This window comes from Argentina silus (genome assembly GCF_951799395.1).
Source record: "Argentina silus genome assembly, chromosome: 7".
NCBI lineage: Eukaryota > Metazoa > Chordata > Actinopteri > Argentiniformes > Argentinidae > Argentina > Argentina silus.
In genome coordinates this window covers 23,467,833-23,485,332 of record NC_139661.1, presented here as the reverse complement: position 1 = coordinate 23,485,332, position 17,500 = coordinate 23,467,833, and the positions used below count along the sequence as shown (strand labels likewise).

The following is a 17,500-nucleotide window of genomic DNA, read 5'->3' as shown; positions in this document are numbered from 1 at the left end:
CCAAGGTATTTGGCCCTGCTGTGGATCGCAGTGGCTTCTGTGTGTTAAGCGTAAGCTCAGTGTGACCCTCTGGCTACTCACCCGTGCGTCTGTCTCAGCCTCCCTGGATGTGGTCTCCAGGGTGACTTTAGCAGAGTCGATGCTCTCCTGGAAAGAGACAATCTGGTCGTAGAGCTGCTCCAGCTTGGCCTTCTTCTCCTCCTCCATACCCAGAGACATGCTGTTGTACTGGTCCATCACCACCGCCATCGTCTCCTCATTCTGGGCTTGCATCGCCTCTTCACTGTCCTTGCACTGGTCCTGGAGCAATAGGTGGACAGGGACAAACAGATGGACAGAGACAAACAGATGGACAGAGACAAACAGATGGACAGAGACAAACAGATGGACAGACAGGAACAAAAGTGTTACATGTATGGGATATGTTGCATCCACGTAGAGGCGGCCAGCTGAGGTGGAAGAGCGGAGTGATGGGGCAGGAGTTTGGGCGCTGACCATTATTACATGTATGGGATATGTTGCCACACTGCTCCACCACCATCATCTCCATGTTTGTAGTTCCTACCTCTACAGAATTGTATGCCAGCTCCAGTTCAGACACCAGATCCTCAATGTTCTCTGATCTCTCCTGCAGCTCTGAGATCCACTCACTCAGCTTCTCCTGTTAAACACACATAACACAGAGAAACACATCGCACACCTTGAATGACAGCTTGAATGTACAGCCTGAATGTACAGCCTGAATGTAGTCTTCCATGTAAGCACACTATGGCCCTGAAAGGTTTAGGTCTGGACCATTACGGCATTGCAGGGTCTTTCTCTGGTTCAGGCTCCGCTCCGGCTTAGCTTGGGCAGCTGTATCACGTCCTGGCCAAGCATGGGCAGGGATCACTAAGGACCAAGGACTTAGAATCCCCCCTCATTTAAGGCATGGCCCAAGGACCAAGGACTTAAAGAGGAAATCCCAGGTGTTCATTTAGAATCCCCCCTCCCCCCTATTGGATGACAACCCAACCCCCCCACCCCCCACCCATGCTTATTGAATGACCGTGTACAAATTCTGATATAGGTCATGTTGTTGTCACTCTATCCCCCTCTGTTCCTTCTGGGGCAGACCACCTGACCACTCAGTGGACAGGAGCTGTACGTGCCTCAACAAGGAGGATTTGATTTTATCACCTTTGCATGGGCGTTATTAATGCCAAAACCAAACCTGACACTCACAGAGTCATGAAACCATCTCTTACTCTGACATTGAGATCTTGTTTGCAGAGACATTATCAATGCCAAAACCAAACCCAATACACATGGAGTCATAAATCCATCTCTTACCCTGGTATTGAGATCTGTATCTCCACTGACCCACAGAGAGAGAGAACAGAGTGAGCACATATCAGTCCCCACTTGATGATGTCACCAAGGAACGTTAAAAGCTGAGGATTACATTGTAGCTACTGATTGTATATTGTGTGTGTGTGTGTGTGTGTGTGTGTGTGGGGGGGGGTATCCTTCTTTATTTTCTTATGTTCTAAACATGATGGTGAACTCTGAATGTGCATACAGTGGTACACTACAGTTTGCTACTCACCCGGATCTCCTCAGTGGCACTTTCCACAGACGTCACCTCATGGTCCTGATGCACTCCAGATACACGGTCAGTCTCTGAGAGCAGACACCCACATGCCAAACAGAACCAATCCATCCCCTGTAGTTCAGCAGCTTCTCTGGCCTCACTCTCCTCCTCTGCATCAATGATGTCATAGCCAGCCTCAATGGGCTCCTCATCTGGGGAAAGATCGAGCTCTCTCTCCTTCTCCATGCCTGAGTCTACCTCTACCTCTTTCTTAGACTCAGGCATCTCTCTGGCCTCCTGCTGTGTGATCATCTCATACTCCTCCACAGTCTCCTCATCGAGGTCTGCTTCCCTGGGCAGCTCCGTCTCTGGACTCACAGCCCCCCTCTGCAACTCTGCCTCTGGGATTACAGCCTCCCTGCTCAGTCCAGACAGGTCATCTTGAGGAGAGAAGCTCCTGAGAGGGGATAACACTCCCTCATCTGCCTCCATGTCCCTCTCCACCATCTGCTCTTCCTCCTGGTGGCCCTCTACTTCCACAGGGGCTGGAGGAGATGGCCACCTCTCTGAGGCCTCTACCGTGGGAGTGATTTCCTCCTTTGGAACTACTTCCTGTTCAAGGTCTTCCACTATTCCAACTTCAGTTTGTGCCTGAACTTCATCTTGTTTCTCACAGTCATCTCTCATGGCCTCTACTGTTCCAGGTTCTTGCCCCTCCGCTATAATCTCAGTTTTAACTGTAGGCTCGTCGTCAGTGGTCACCTCCTCCCTCACACGTTCAGGCAACGGAACTTGCACTTCTGTTTCACTCTCATCCACTACAGCCTCTTGTCTTTTCTCAAGCTCCTCAGCTGGAACCTCAGTAAGAACTTCAGCTGCTTTGTCAGTGACTACTTCCTGAGGTACAGACAGGACCGGAGTTGGAATCTCAGGTTCATCCAGTACTTTTTCAGTGACCACCTCCACTTCCTGAGCTCCATCCTGAGTCTCATGAAGCTCAGTTGAAACCTCTTTGACAGCCTCACCCACTTTCTCCTGTGCTTCAGTTACAACCTCAGTTTCAACAAATGGGGCACCAACGTCACAAACTAATTCTTCACTTAAAGGCTCCTGAGCTACTTCTCCTCTCACCTCTGTTCTATCTGTCATTGTTTCCTCTCCTTTCCCAAGCTCCTTTGCTTCAGGGACCATCTCTGATACACTCATTTGAACTGAACCTTCTCCCTCTGCTACTTTTGTAACAGGTTCATCTGTGTTTACATCTATCTGTACTCCAGCTACAATCTCAGCTTCAGCTATAGGTTGGATTTCCGTGATGACCTCAGTCTCAGCTATGACTGCTTCCTCTATTTTCTTTGCCTCAAGTTCTTCAGCTAGCATCTGAATTGTACCCAGTGATTCAACAATGGGGACCACCTCTTGACTTGTCCTTTCAGGTTCCTGAGCTTCAGTTGGTGCTTCTGCTTCAGACACTATTACTTCCTTTATCTTATCAGCTTCCAGAACTGCAGCTTCCATCTTAATATCTTCTGATACTTTATCAATAACTACATCTTGTACTTTATCAATAACTATAGCTGATGCTGTTTCAATGACTGCCTCAGCAGACACACACTCTGATTCCTGCACTCCTTGCATTACCTTGGTTGTGTCTTTGACTGCTTCCTCTATCTTATCAGGTTCCTGTGTTTTATCTTCACTTTCTGTTTCATCTGTAGGTTTGTTTTCACTGATCACTCTCACCTCTGTTCTGTCTGTCACTGTTTCCTCTCCTTTCCCAAGCTCCTTTGCTTCAGGGACCATCTCTATTTCCTCTGATTCTTTCTCGAGAACCACCTCCTCTGATACACTCATTTGAACTGAACCTTCTCCCTCTGCTACTTTTGTAACAGGTTCATCTGTGTTTACATCTATCTGTACTCCAGCTACAATCTCAGCTTCAGCTATAGGTTGGATTTCCGTGATGACCTCAGTCTCAGCTATGACTGCTTCCTCTATTTTCTTTGCCTCAAGTTCTTCAGCTAGCATCTGAATTTGACCCAGTGATTCAACAATGGGGACCACCTCTTGACTTGTCCTTTCAGCTTCCTGAGCTTCAGTTGGTGCTTCTGCTTCAGACACTATTACTTCCTTTATCTTATCAGCTTCCAGAACTGCAGCTTCCATCTTAATATCTTCTGATACTTTATCAATAACTATAGCTGATGCTGTTTCAATGACTGCCTCAGCAGACACACACTCTGATTCCTGCACTCCTTGCATTACCTTGGTTGTGTCTTTGACTGCTTCCTCTATCTTATCAGGTTCCTGTGTTTTATCTTCACTTTCTGTTCACAAGCTCTTCAGCTGGTTTCTCCACTTTAGCTACCACCACTTGCTCTGTTTTTTCTACCACTTCCTGCGTCTGGGCTAGAGTCTCTGTTTTATGGGTTGCGTCATCAGAGACGACCACCTCCTGGCCTACACTCTCAGTTTCCTGTACCTCAGCTGTTGCCGTACTGCTACCGTCTTCTACCACCTCAGTGACCTCGGGTTCCTTGCCTGTGACTGGTAAACCCTGTTCAACATGAGAGACTTCACTGTCTTTGGATGCATCTTCAGTAATGCTCTCAGTCTTTTCAACACTACGTTCTTTCTTAATTTCTTCCTTTGATTCATCCCTCAGCAGAGCCCCTGCCTCTTCTGTCTTTGTTATCTTAACGTCCTCTGCCTTCGTCTCAGGCACAGTGATTAATGTGTCTGTCGTACTCTTAGAGGATTCTGTATGTTCAATTTTCTCCTCCTGTTTTTCTTCCCTCTCCTCCTCCAGTGGTTTAGGTATATCCTCCAACTCCTCTGGGCTTATTTTGATAGAACCAGCCTCCTTCTCAACCCTGTCTTTCATCTCTTCATCCCCTGTTGGCTGTAGAAGTCCACTGCTTTCTGCAGCACTGACCACCTCCACCTTAGATTCCTCCTTCTCTTCCTCCTCCTCCTTCTCTTCCTCCTCCTCCTTTTCTTCCACAACTCTTATTAGACATCCTGTCATTTCAAACTTACTCTGTGACCACATCCTTAGCCCCTCCCCTTCATCTTCCTCTGAATCTGATTGGTCCTCCAGAGTGGGAGTCGTGTCCTTTAAGGTAAACTTCTCCAGGTATCCATCCGCTTCTTCAGAATCCGACAGCTGTCTCTGGAAGGATCTCTCTGATGTCGTGCTCTCTGTCTCGGAGCACTCCTCGTCACTCCTCCTCCTTTCTCCCATGGCATCCTGGTACAGGTCAGAGTAGAGGAAGGACATAGCAGTGGGCTCCTCCAGCAGGATAGGGTCTATGATCTTGGGGGGTCCCGGGGAGAGGAAGATGGGGGTGAGAATGGTCTCCTCACTGTGGAACAACACTGACCCATTCTCCTTCAGAGACCTCACACTCTCTCTCCTCCCTGGTCTCGCTGCCATCCCCCCTTCCTCCTTCTCCTCATCCTCCTCTCTCCCCCGTGACGGGTCCTCTGGAGTTTCGTGGCACTCATTCCCGTAGAACACCTCATCCAGGTTCTCGCTGGTGATGTCCACATCTGTGACGAACACAAAGGTGTCCTCTGCAGCAGAGAGGCTGTCGTTGGCTGTTTCTTGCCCAGGCTTAAGCCCCTCTGTCTGGGTCTCGTCCCACTCTGGCTCTGGAGCCTCTTCGTCAGGAACCACCTCGTCCAGCAGGGTGAAGTGCTCGAAGTAGTCCATGTCACTGACGCCGTCCTTCCTGGTATGTGAGTCCATTGGTTGTTTGTCTGCTGCCTGTGAATTAAGTATAATTTAATTAACAGTTGAAGGGGAAATTGATTGATTCATCAATTCATTTGTCACTAAAGGAAACATTACAAACATATGTAAGCATGTGTGATGCTATGCATTATTAGAACATTGACAAATACAATCTGGACAGCAGAAGAAGCCAGAATTTCACAAACAAAACTATGAATAAAAAAACAAGCCACATACCATTGAATTGTTTTTTCCTCCTTCATCTTCCTGTGTGCCCTCCTGCACCTCCACCTCCACCATCCCGGGGTAGGCCTGGGTGGCCTGGGGCATGGCCCATCTGGACTTGGACCTGATCCTGGGCGTCTCCTCCAAGTAGGACAGGTTATCCTGGAGCTCTGTGCTCTCCTCCTCGTCCACCGTTGGCAGTTTAGATGGGACTCTGATGTTGAGGATCTCATACCCCTCCGATATTAAACTAAATAGCTGCTGGTCTTTATCTTTGAGTTCTGCTAACTCTGCATCTGATTCTGGATTTTCTACTCTAACATTTGGTACTGATATTTCCGCCATCTCGGGCCTCTCCTCTCCCAGAGCTGACCCTGATCGAGAACTCCCAGGTCTCCTCAGCCTCTCGCCCAGCTTGCTCCTCCCTCCCGTCTTCTTCCTCCTCCTGACTATCTTCTCCTCATCAAAGACGACAGTGATCTTGCCCTGCGCTCCCCCGGAGCCTTCCATGCTGTAGGCCTCAGAGGTGGAGCTGGCCTCGGACGCCCAGGGGGTGGAGCAGCGGCTAGACGCCGTCTCCCAGACGATGCCGCTGTCCTCACTCTGGACCGTCACCATGGAAAAGGAGGGGTCTACCATCAGGCACTGGAGTTTGGGCTTCACTGATTGGTCCTGGACCACCTCCCTCAGACTGGGGAAGAGGAGGAGGACAGGGAATTAGATGGTGCCTATCTCCCCTCCCCTATACATATGGGATGTATGGGCCAATGAAGGCCATAAGACTTTACTGCAAGTTTTAGACAGACAATTCATATACTCATATTTCAAGTTAATATATTGGATAAAGTTTGCTCAGTTGCTTTTTAGACAACATTGAGAGGGATACTTATCAGGTCCAAATGATTTCCCAACACGAGAGAACTTTATAGCTTTGACTCAACGTATCGACTTGATAACCTGAGAAGTGTCCATCTGTCAGTGTGGGTGTGTGACGTATCAAGCTGTACGTGAGCGTGAGCGTGAGTGTGTGTCAGTGCCAGTATCTGCCAGCATGAGTGATGAGTTTATAACTAATGATCTAATATGCACTGAGGTCTGCCGTGAGGTAAACACGTCCCGCTGCAGTAGGGTTAAAACCATATGACGTCCCCATGCGTCACACATGTAATATTAGAAAATAGTTGAGTGAGACGGACATATCTCTCCTATGTATGAATGACCATCTGTGTCACCGCATACAAAGAACACAACCCTCAGTACAGCACCATGAACATTAAAGGGCTTTGACTACAATGCTTTGACTACATATTGTGTAATATATATATATATATATATATATATATATATATATATATATATATATAGCCATTGATTCTTGAGGAGTGTAACTTATAAATCCTCATTATCTTAGATCAACTATCTTACCCCATCAGAACCCCAAATATAAGCTTGTTTTGCTCCATTGTTTGTAAACAATGTAATTGTAAACAACCACTCTATAGCTTCAAAATAATAATAATTTCATGGATTTCTCATGGATGCTCAGTCCTTGCATCCATAGCATGTCTATGTATTTGAGAGTGGTGACATTTCTCCAGCCCCGTCCCTCAGCTGTTTACCAAATAAAGTGGCAGGGAGGCCGCTTTGTTGTTGTTTGAATCCCAGATTGCCCCTTTAAAGATGGCGATGATAAGATGACTTCAGTATGCATATCAAAACTCAAGTTTCCTTTATGATTCTTCAAATCAATTAGCGCTGTATCAGTCATTCATTACCCTCTCGTGCCAGTGTACTGTGGCAGTGTGAGAGGACAGCACGCTCAACACAAGACCAATCAGGCTGAGATCGCACAAATATCAGAGCAAGCAAGTACAGCTAGAATGGAGAACATCGCTGCATCCTATGATGAGCAGGTGTTGCTTCAGAAAACAGAAGAGGCAGCAAGCCGGAAGGAAAATATAGTTTATAAGAAGCAACATTGTTTGCCTCGCGAGAACGGTAAGGTTTCTCAAAGTCTAATTTTCTCACCAGTGTGTCTATTCATTTGTATACAGTACTTTGTGGGATTTGCAACAACACCACACCAGTGCCAAATTTTACCCATAACCCCTTGTTCTAGCCACAACCCAGTCAAAGACTGACCCAATGCTAAGCTACAAGCATGCCACAACCCACCAATAGCCCCCACCTGCACCATGCCACAACCCACCAATAGCCCCCACCTGCACATGTGGAAAACAGCGTTAGAGAATAAAGTACAATGCTAGGTATTACAGGAAGACAGCCAGGTGCGCCAGGTGCGGATTAGACAGCACTGCATATTGGAGGGTAACTGAAGCACCTGTTGCGTAGTTCCTCAACTTCGTCTTCGTCATCCTGAGCAACATCCTCGGGCGAGTCACACTGACACTCCTGTAACTCCGTCATCTCTGAGTCCAGACTCTCGCATTCCTCCATATTAGTAGTTTCTGCGGCTAATCTTAAGTAGTTACTGGTGTTTTTCCGTAGTTTCCAGCGTCTTTCTGGTGTTCTCTGGCCCTCTTAGCTCGGGGGAGTTCGTCTGCCTGTTTGTGTCATTCCAAGCTTGGCACTGTACGCCTGACTCAGCGAGAGACGGAAATAGACCAAGAGAGAGAGAGTGCATGAGAGAGAGAGAGGGGGGGGGGGGGAGAAATCCCAGAGACGAAGGGATGAGCTGTGTGAAAAGGACACTGGGTCTCACTGCCCCATGAATTAAGACAGCTGAGAAACAGCTAGAATAATACCCTAAACAGCAGTTCTACATGACTTGCCGACCCCTGACACCCGTCCTACAACCCTTCTTAGAGAGTAAATATAACACATGGAGAGTGATTAGGAGTGATTGCTCAATGGTTTCCTTGATCCCACAGGTAAGTAGCTTGAGAATGTGTCTTGGTGCCCATGGCAGCATTGTTGTTTTTCGGGGGGTCAGAAGAACATGTAGTGGGTCACAGTGCAAAGCTTTGGGAAAGACTGCCCTAGTGTCGGTGGCAACATGGGACAATGTGACTTTAAGATCAGAATCCCCCTAGCTGAGATAATTATAGGCCATGTCCTAACACCATACCCCGCCCTGGCTCACGGCAACACTATACAGGGATACACACAAACACACGGGTGTCTGACACCGTACCCATCCTCATGCCAACAGTATGTAAGAGTCATAAAATCAGCTGTAATAAGGCGTTAAAAACACAGAGAAAAACCAACAGTGCAGAGGTTGCCAGAGGGATGTGAGAACACACACACACACACACACACACACACAGACACACACACAGACACACACACAGACACACACACAGACACACACACAGACACACACACACACACAGACACACACACAGACACACACACACACACAGACAAAATGTTTGATTTAGCAGATATTGGTTGTGGGGCTAACAGGGCTGAATCTTCATATTAAAAGCAGGGCTGAATCTTCATGTTAAAAGCAGGGCTGAATCTTCATATTAAAAGCAGGGCTGAATCTTCATATTAAAAGCAGGGCTGAATCTTCATGTTAAAAGCAGGGCTGAATCTTCATGTTAAAAGCCTCCAGTTCTATTTGATATAAAAGTCTGACAGTGGCTTGAGATGAATAGAGGACAGGGATACAATCATACATCTTCAGAAATTTAATCTTTTAAATAAACATTTAAAAGTGTATATGGTACAAAATGTACAAAAAGTGACATGGAACAACAAACAAAATATTAACAGTAAAAGTAGTCACACTCAAGTCTACGAAAGAGATTCTTACGCTAGTCTGTTTAGCAATGTAGCTAGTAAGGATAACACAAAGGACTGACTGGTCAATGTCTGAAGCTGATCTACCTGGACTGGACCTCGTAGGTCTGGACCTCGTAGGACTGGACCTCGTAGGTCTGGACCTCGTAGGACTGGACCTCGTAGGTCTGGACCTCGTAGGTCTGGACCTAGCAGGTCTGGACCTCGTAGAACTGGACCTCATAGGTCTGGACCTCGTAGGTCTGGACCTAGCAGGTCTGGACCTCGTAGGACTGGACCTCGTAGGTCTGGACCTAGCAGGACTGGACCTCGTAGGTCTGGACCTCGTAGGTCTGGACCTCGTAGGTCTGGACCTCGTAGGACTGGACCTCGTAGGTCTGGACCTCGTAGGACTGGACCTCGTAGGTCTGGACCTCGTAGGTCTGGACCTCGTAGGTCTGGACCTCGTAGGACTGGACCTCGTAGGTCTGGACCTAGCAGGATAGAACCGTGAGGGCAGAAATAGACTTGGAACCAATCAGAGGAAATTAAAGGGTTTCAAGTCGATTTCAGTCTATTTTTAAAAGAGTCTGTTCCTCGCCATTGAAGCTGATGTTGAAAACACTAATAGCTGCGGATAAATCATTATTATGAAACGATAACCCAATTAATTTACCAGTTGTTATTGACACAAAAACATTTCAATGCAGAAACTACTAGCCCTCACCAGTCTCAGAGAAACATGAGAATAGCCAACAAGACCATAGATATATAGAACGTTCAACAAACCATCCTCCATTTTGGCAACAATTGATCATAACTGCATTGTTAATAGGAAGAACGTAACTCTTACAACTTAAATCTCTGTGTTTCTACTGTTCTGATAGTGATGTCGCAGAACCAGACAGGCGCTGAACAGCTAACATCACAGCGCAGACTGGAGGTCAGAGGGCACAGCCTTGAAGTGGTCCCCGATTCTTACAAAGCGCACAGCAGCACAACGACAGTTTGATCTGACCATGGATCCACCAGACATCCACCAGACATCCACCAGATATCCACCAGATATCCACCAGATATCCACCAGACATCCACCAGACATCCACCAGACATCCACCAGACATCCACCACAACTTCACAGGTATTTGGGGACTTGAGTTGATGCAGATTCCATCCGATCCCAGTGTGGACCAGAGCGGTTCTCCTGTAGGACTGGACTGTACCACAGGAGACAGATCTGTTTGGCAGCAGCTCCATCTCTGGGTGTAAAAGTCTTAACACTCATCTTAGCAGCATGATGACAATTCCTCAGCTCGATGGCAACAATCTCACTTCCAACCGTCCCCTGAGGCCATCCTTTCTTTTCTTTTTCCCCTCTCAGTTTCCGTAACATCGGCCAACGTTGCACGAACACTAAAAGGCTGAGCGTAATGTCTCTACTTTACTTATTTTCTTGAGTGTGACCTGGGCGACGGACACCCAGACCCAGACAGTTCCTGATGAGAGAGTGACACATTGAGGCCTGGCTATCTCCTCTGGGTGAGTTAGTGTGAGGTAGCGGGCTCCTGTCTCCTACAGGTGGAAGAGTCGTCTATCTCCTCTGTACGGTGGCCCTGACGGGGACGATGACATTCAGGTCCTTCCTCTGACTCAGCGCCTGCCATGTCTGGAGAAAGCAGAGACACATAAGAGCATCCTTTACACGGACAGCAAACCATCCTCCTGACACAGTCAACACAAGCAGAGGTAAAACGTACCTCAGTGAACTGAGCTTTGATGGCATCAAACTTCATCTTCTCATGGACCGCCCTGGCCGTGTTGGTGCCGTCGAATGGCTCTGGAACCAGAGAGAACCGACTCAGGCATCATTACGCTGTCATACAGTTACTACACAGTTACTACACAGTTACTACACAGTTACTACACAGTTACTACACAGTTACTACACAGTTACTACACAGTTACTACACAGTTACTACACAGTTGTTGCTGTTATTACACCCGTCTCAATGCCAGGCTGTGGAGTCTGGCCCTGCGTGTAGGTGGAGGATACGGTGTTGTGTAAAGGATGTAGGACCTGATGGAGAGCTGTAGGATGTAGGATGTAGGACCTGAAGGAGAGCTGTAGGATGTAGGACCTGATGGAGAGCTGTAGGATGTAGGATGTAGGACCTGAAGGGGAGCTGTAGGATGTAGGACCTGAAGGAGAGCTGTAGGATGTAGGATGTAGGACCTGAAGGAGAGCTGTAGGATGTAGGATGTAGGACCTAAAGGAGAGCTGTAGGATGTAGGACCTGAAGGAGAGCTGTAGGATGTAGGACCTGAAGGAGAGCTGTAGGATGTAGGATGTAGGACCTGAAGGAGAGCTGTAGGATGTAGGACCTGAAGGGGAGCTGTAGGATGTAGGATGTAGGACCTGAAGGGGAGCTGTAGGATGTAGGACCTGAAGGAGAGCTGTAGGATGTAGGACCTGAAGGAGAGCTGTAGGATGTAGGACCTGAAGGGGAGCTGTAGGATGTAGGACCTGAAGGAGAGCTGTAGGATGTAGGATGTAGGACCTGAAGGAGAGCTGTAGGATGTAGGACCTGAAGGAGAGCTGTAGGATGTAGGACCTGAAGGAGAGCTGTAGGATGTAGGATGTAGGACCTGAAGGGGAGCTGTAGGATGTAGGACCTAAAGGGGAGCTGTAGGATGTAGGACCTAAAGGGGAGCTGTAGGATGTAGGACCTGAAGGAGAGCTGTAGGATGTAGGACCTGAAGGAGAGCTGTAGGATGTAGGATGTAGGACCTGAAGGAGAGCTGTAGGATGTAGGACCTGAAGGGGAGCTGTAGGATGTAGGACCTAAAGGGGAGCTGTAGGATGTAGGACCTGAAGGAGAGCTGTAGGATGTAGGATGTAGGACCTGAAGGAGAGCTGTAGGATGTAGGACCTGAAGGAGAGCTGTAGGATGTAGGACCTGAAGGGGAGCTGTAGGATGTAGGACCTAAAGGGGAGCTCTGGACCTCGTTACCTTCCACACAGATGAACTTGTTCCTCCACTCCTGAGAGTTGTTCTTGGGCAACACCTTAGCCTCTCTCACAGAGATCACATGCTTCTCCCACCTGATGCACAGGAGAGAGAGAGAGCGGGTGAGAATAATACACAGAACCAGTGTGTGTGTGTGTGTGTGTGTGTGTGTGTGTGTGTGTTCAAGTACTGTTTGTATGTGTGTACTGCGATTGACTGTGAATCCAACTTAAGTATTAGAAATGGTGTCAGTGAAGTCTAATTGGCTTCTCCACTGGGCCATGGGAGTGTTGGAGTGTTTCCCTAAGGCAGGCCGTGACACAGTACTGTGCGTATAAACAGCGGGGATCAGACAGTGTCATGGTAACACTGCCAAAGGGCAAAGGTCAGATCCCACCTGCTGCTGTCCCTCACCCAGCAACATGAAACTAGAGAGGAAGGAAGGGGGGGGGGGTGGAAGGAGAGAGCAGCTGCTGCAGCCCCTACAGGTCTCATGTGTGTCATACCTTCAGAGTTCAGTATCTGAGACTTACTTGAATACAGTGGCGTAGTACTTGAGGAAGCCCAGAAGCAGATCCCCTAGAGAGGCCCGGTTGGAGGAGTTGTAGGGGGGGATGTGTCTGGGACCCTCTGGCACCTGGTGGATGTCCATGGAGGGACTGAAACACTCCTGACACAACACAGGGGAAATGACTCACACACAGTACTGGAACCCACCAATGCATGTGATGTGATGCAAGTTCCTTTAGCCTGCTTTAGTGGTAGACTCATCACAGTGTGAACATGTCCTACACAGGGGGAACAGTAGGGTGGCCTACCGGATATTCTCTCTGTAGAGAGGGTAGGACTGGTTCTGGCAGAGCTGGAAATACAGAGACGCAGACAGAAAACATTAGACCGGATAGTTCCCAAGGCCTAAAAACATACATGAGGGAATACAAATGTGTGTGCGTGTATACGTGAGTGTGTGTGTGTATGCATGAGTGTGTGTGTGTGTATGCGTGAGTGTGTGTGTGTGTGTATGTGTGAGTGTGTGTGTGTGTGTGTATGTGTGTGTATGTGTATGTGTGCGTGCGTGTGCATGTGCGTACTCACTCTGTAGGTAGTGCAGCACCATCAGTACCAGGGTGTAGCTGCTGAGCGTTCCCTTGCTGGCGTCGTTGATCTGGTAATGCCGCGCCCACTTCTTGATGACCAGAATGAGGGGCCGCACCCGGTGCTCAGCTGGGGGGAGGAGGGGCCAGGGAGTTAGGAGTCACTACAGGTGTGTGTGTCACCAGTTATGAGAGGAACAGGGAGTTAGGAGTCACTACAGGTGTGTGTGTCACCAGTTATGAGAGGAACAGGGAGTTAGGAGTCACTGCAGCAGACACCAGTGTGTGTGTCACCAGTTATGAGAGAAACACAGGACTTGTTCAGTTTGACCACAGCAGTGTGAGGGGTGCTCTTACTGTAGGCATAACTCCTCAGAAGGAACGTGTTCCTAATCCCCACCGTGTTGTTGACATTCAGATCAAACTCCACCCCACTGAGAGAGAGAGAGAGAGAGAGAGAGAGAGAGAGAGAGAGAGAGAGAGAGAGAGAGAGAGAGAGAGAATTGAACACAGCTCACTTTAAAAATAGGGAAACATCTGATTGGGGGTGAACTGTCTTCCATTATTAATAAGACTTTTCTGACGTACCTTATTTTATCTCTGAATTTGAGGATGGGGACTTTGGCTCTGATCAACTGAGGTCTGTCTAGGTAAGCTGAGGACCAGATCACAAACACTCATTAACTCAATAATACACCACACACAGAACCTAAACACACAACTTTTCTGAGTGCAACATTGGCACCAAAAGTTCCAAGACAGCATTCTACAGAGAACGCCTGGTGCCAACACAGAGGATCAGAGTTCTGCAAACTATCATATGGCTCTCTATATCCACTAGGACACTGGCTCCCTCTAGAGTCCTTTGGGGATGACACAACTGCTAGGCCGCAATTCAGTATGACATGTATCCAAGGATCTACCAGTGCATTGTCTGGAAAAGCAGTGCAGTACTCACACAGTCTATAGAACAGCTGCTGGATGAGACTGAGTACATAGACAGCATCATTCCTCTGGTCCACCTGTATGTGAAAGAACACAAGAGGGTAGAATAGCTGATTCATAACCATGCATCTCAAAAGTCTAGAATTCATCTATTTCGTACGCAGCAGTTTTGTATATGCTTTCGATACGCAGACAACTGGAAGGTGTAGAAAGACAGATCACTCACTGGTCCTGTTTGGATGACCAGACAGAGGTCAGCATCACTGTTCCTGCTGCCGAAACCATTCAGGGAAGAGCCGGCCAAGTACAGACGTGCCACTGAGACAGACGGGGGACAGACGGGGGAGTGAACACCCAGCAGCTGAGTAATGTTGAGTGTAGGTATGTGTATGTGGTAGGGGTGTGTGTTTGTGTAGACATACATGGCAATAGTCTCTGTATCTCTCTCTGGAGCTGAGCCCTGCACACCTCCTTCCTCTCCAGATCAGATGATTGCTGCTGGGACCCCTCAAACAGCTCCACTATCTGATCACTCAACTGAGACACACACACACACACACACACACACACACACACACACACACACACACACACACAGTTCAGCACGGCTAAGAATGACACCTTTCTTAACAGACCTTCAGTAAGGCAGTGCAGAAGGATGCAAGTCAACAGAGGTAAGTGAGAACAGCAGTCTAACCTTGTCCTTGGCGTAGGCCTGCAGTGGGCTGCTGGAGTTTGGGCTCTCTCCCCAGAGAGGCGTCACTCGGGGGGTTGGCTGGGGGCTGGCAGGGGAGCGGCCAGGGGCAGACTGGCTCTCCCTGGGGGACCCTGCTGCCCCTCTACCTTGGCAGGGTACATGAGGAGGCGTCCGGACTGAAGGAGGACTGCCGTGGTGGGGGACCGGGGAACTGAAGCGCTGCCGTTTCAAGTCGTATGGGCTCTGGTCGCCACTACGCCTCCTGAGACACACCCGGTGAGGGTTAGGGTGAGGGTGAGGGTGAGGGTGAGGGTGAGAGGGGGAGACAGACAGGAACGTTAGAGCCCTGGTGATAAACATTCCTTCCCTCGCATGTCGATCATTGGGAAACGTCACATCGCCAGGATGGCATTACCAGTCCTAATGAACAAGGAAGTGGGAGAGACAGAGATAGAGATAGAGACAGAGACAGAGAGACAGAGAGATAGAGAGACAGATAGAGATAGAGAGAGAGAATAAGGGCCTTACTTGCGTCCGTTAGCCATGGATGATGTGTGGGGTCCGGGTGGAGGGGGAGGGGAGCTTCTGGGCTTCCAGTGATAGGGAGGGAGGATTGGGACACCAGCTGGCAAAGGCCGGCCATGGAAGCTTGATAAACACACACGCACACACACGCACACACACACCAAAAACATCAGACTAACAAATATGGGTGTGAAAACTCTGATGGCTTACAGAGTGATCTGGACAGTGCATAATCATTTGAACAATAGATGTTTACTCTTATATAGGGCTCTTATATATCTGATCCCAATTCTGTAGAGTGGCAAGCAGAGGGACTGCTCCAATACACATGACCTTGTGACTGCCTTACTTTGTGTTGTTGATATTGAACTGGGCTTCTGCCAGTCTCTGGTGCTGGAGGAAGGCCGGTGGCAGGGGGAAGAGGCCATCACTACGTCCGTGTTTGGGGTTGTAGGGCGGGCGATACATACTGCTCCTCGGGGTCCAACATCAACAGCACCGCCGTCTACAGGCACAGCGGAGGACCAACGGTCCGGTGACAACAACAACACCTTCATTCCAACCGAACACATTCATCAAGTCATCTAAACACTCATTCGGTTTAGATTACTTGACGTTAATTAGCAAACTAGATAGAAGTGATCTGGTGAGGTATGTATGTATGTATGTATGTATGTATGTATGTATGTATGTGTGTGTGTATGTATGTATGTATGTATGTATATATGTATGTATGTATGTATGTATATATGTATGTATGTATGTATGTATATATGTATGTATGTATGTATGTATGTATATATATATTTATGTATGTTAGTCAGAGAAAGAAAAAGAAAGCATCTCGAACGAGGACAACATTAGCCAGCTAGCTCTTAGCGTAGCAAGTTAATCGACGTCAACAGATAGACATTGTCCGTAAGCTTAGCAAATAAACATTGACATACGTTTCACATTAACATTATGTTGACTTTAACCGAGCGGCCGTGATGTAAATAACTCGTTGTCGTGTGGTAAACTCACCCCAGCATGCAGACCGCCGGCGGCTCGCAACGCAAAACCTAACAACTTGATTCTCATTTCCTTCCTGGTTGAGGACTTCCGGTCATTAACCATATCCTGGGATTGTTTTTTAATAAAAGTATTAAATGACCCAGAATGTAACCTAATATCTAATATTTACCTAATGTATATAAACTATTTATTTATATATATATTACATTTATAATATAAATATAATATATAATGTATATAATTTATATACATTAGGTAAATATTAGATATTAGGTATACATTCTACAATATATGTATATATATATATATATATATATATATATATATATATGTTTTATTTTATTTATTTATTTATTTTATTTTATTTTACATTTTTTTTACATTCTTTAGGCTCCTCACTGGACTCTGCTCGTGACTAAATTGCTGATTCAATAATCTACAAATAAATAAATAATGTGATTCGGTGCACGCACACATATATACGCCAGCAAGGGAACACCCTGGTACTGATGGTGCTGCACTACCTACAGAGTGAGTACGCACATGCGCACGCACGCACGCACACATACACATACACACACATACACACACACATACACACACACACACACACACACACACACACACACACACACACACACACACACACACACACACACACACACACACACACACAGATTAGCCCACAATGACAAAATCCATGCCATATTTTTCAGGGATGTGACACTACACCATCAGCACATGTGTGTGAGGGAGCTGTCAGCGAGTTAGTCCTGCATTTCAAATTGTGATGGGTCCCATAAAATTCCTAAAAAACATATCACTCCTTTGATGTTAATGACGTCAGTCTCTGGGGTATGAAGTGACGTCAGTGTGGAGGGTGGTGTGGTGACGTGGGCAGTTCAATACTGTCACTGATCATTTCAATAGGAT

The 17,500-nt window shown here is 47.4% G+C and overlaps 2 protein-coding genes across 4 annotated transcripts in view; both read right to left on the bottom strand.

Annotated features, from left to right (window-relative positions):
• Positions 1-7,995, bottom strand: part of cmya5 (cardiomyopathy associated 5) — a 12,268-nt gene extending 4,273 nt beyond the window's left edge. The window contains exons 1-7 of the mRNA XM_083674027.1: positions 7,876-7,995; positions 5,547-6,225; positions 4,613-5,342; positions 3,966-4,114; positions 1,589-2,626; positions 566-661; positions 82-300 (exon numbers count right to left, since the gene is read on the bottom strand). Of these exons, the coding sequence (XP_083530153.1) occupies positions 82-300; positions 566-661; positions 1,589-2,626; positions 3,966-4,114; positions 4,613-5,342; positions 5,547-6,225; positions 7,876-7,991 (3,027 nt within the window). The 5' untranslated portion in view covers positions 7,992-7,995. The remainder of the gene's footprint in view (positions 1-81; positions 301-565; positions 662-1,588; positions 2,627-3,965; positions 4,115-4,612; positions 5,343-5,546; positions 6,226-7,875) is intronic.
• Positions 7,996-9,178: 1,183 nt separating this feature from the next.
• tent2 (terminal nucleotidyltransferase 2) lies at positions 9,179-16,633 on the bottom strand. Of its 3 annotated transcripts, none has more exons than XM_083673170.1 (16): positions 16,577-16,633; positions 15,903-16,058; positions 15,557-15,676; positions 15,029-15,290; positions 14,754-14,868; positions 14,558-14,649; positions 14,345-14,408; positions 13,975-14,041; positions 13,744-13,820; positions 13,388-13,516; positions 13,111-13,154; positions 12,826-12,962; positions 12,296-12,387; positions 11,042-11,121; positions 9,584-10,950; positions 9,179-9,418 (listed from the first exon to the last, which is right to left on the bottom strand). In XM_083673170.1, exons 2-15 carry the CDS (start codon positions 16,019-16,021, stop codon positions 10,876-10,878), a joined length of 1,473 nt encoding a protein of 490 aa, XP_083529296.1. In that variant the 5' UTR covers positions 16,022-16,058; positions 16,577-16,633; the 3' UTR covers positions 9,179-9,418; positions 9,584-10,875. The 3 variants fall into 3 exon arrangements, with proteins under 3 accessions (XP_083529296.1, XP_083529297.1, XP_083529298.1); XM_083673171.1 differs by having other exon boundaries at positions 15,903-16,104; positions 16,577-16,596; XM_083673172.1 differs by lacking the exon at positions 9,179-9,418 and having other exon boundaries at positions 10,882-10,950; positions 11,042-11,361; positions 12,269-12,387.
• Positions 16,634-17,500: the final 867 nt, after the last annotated feature.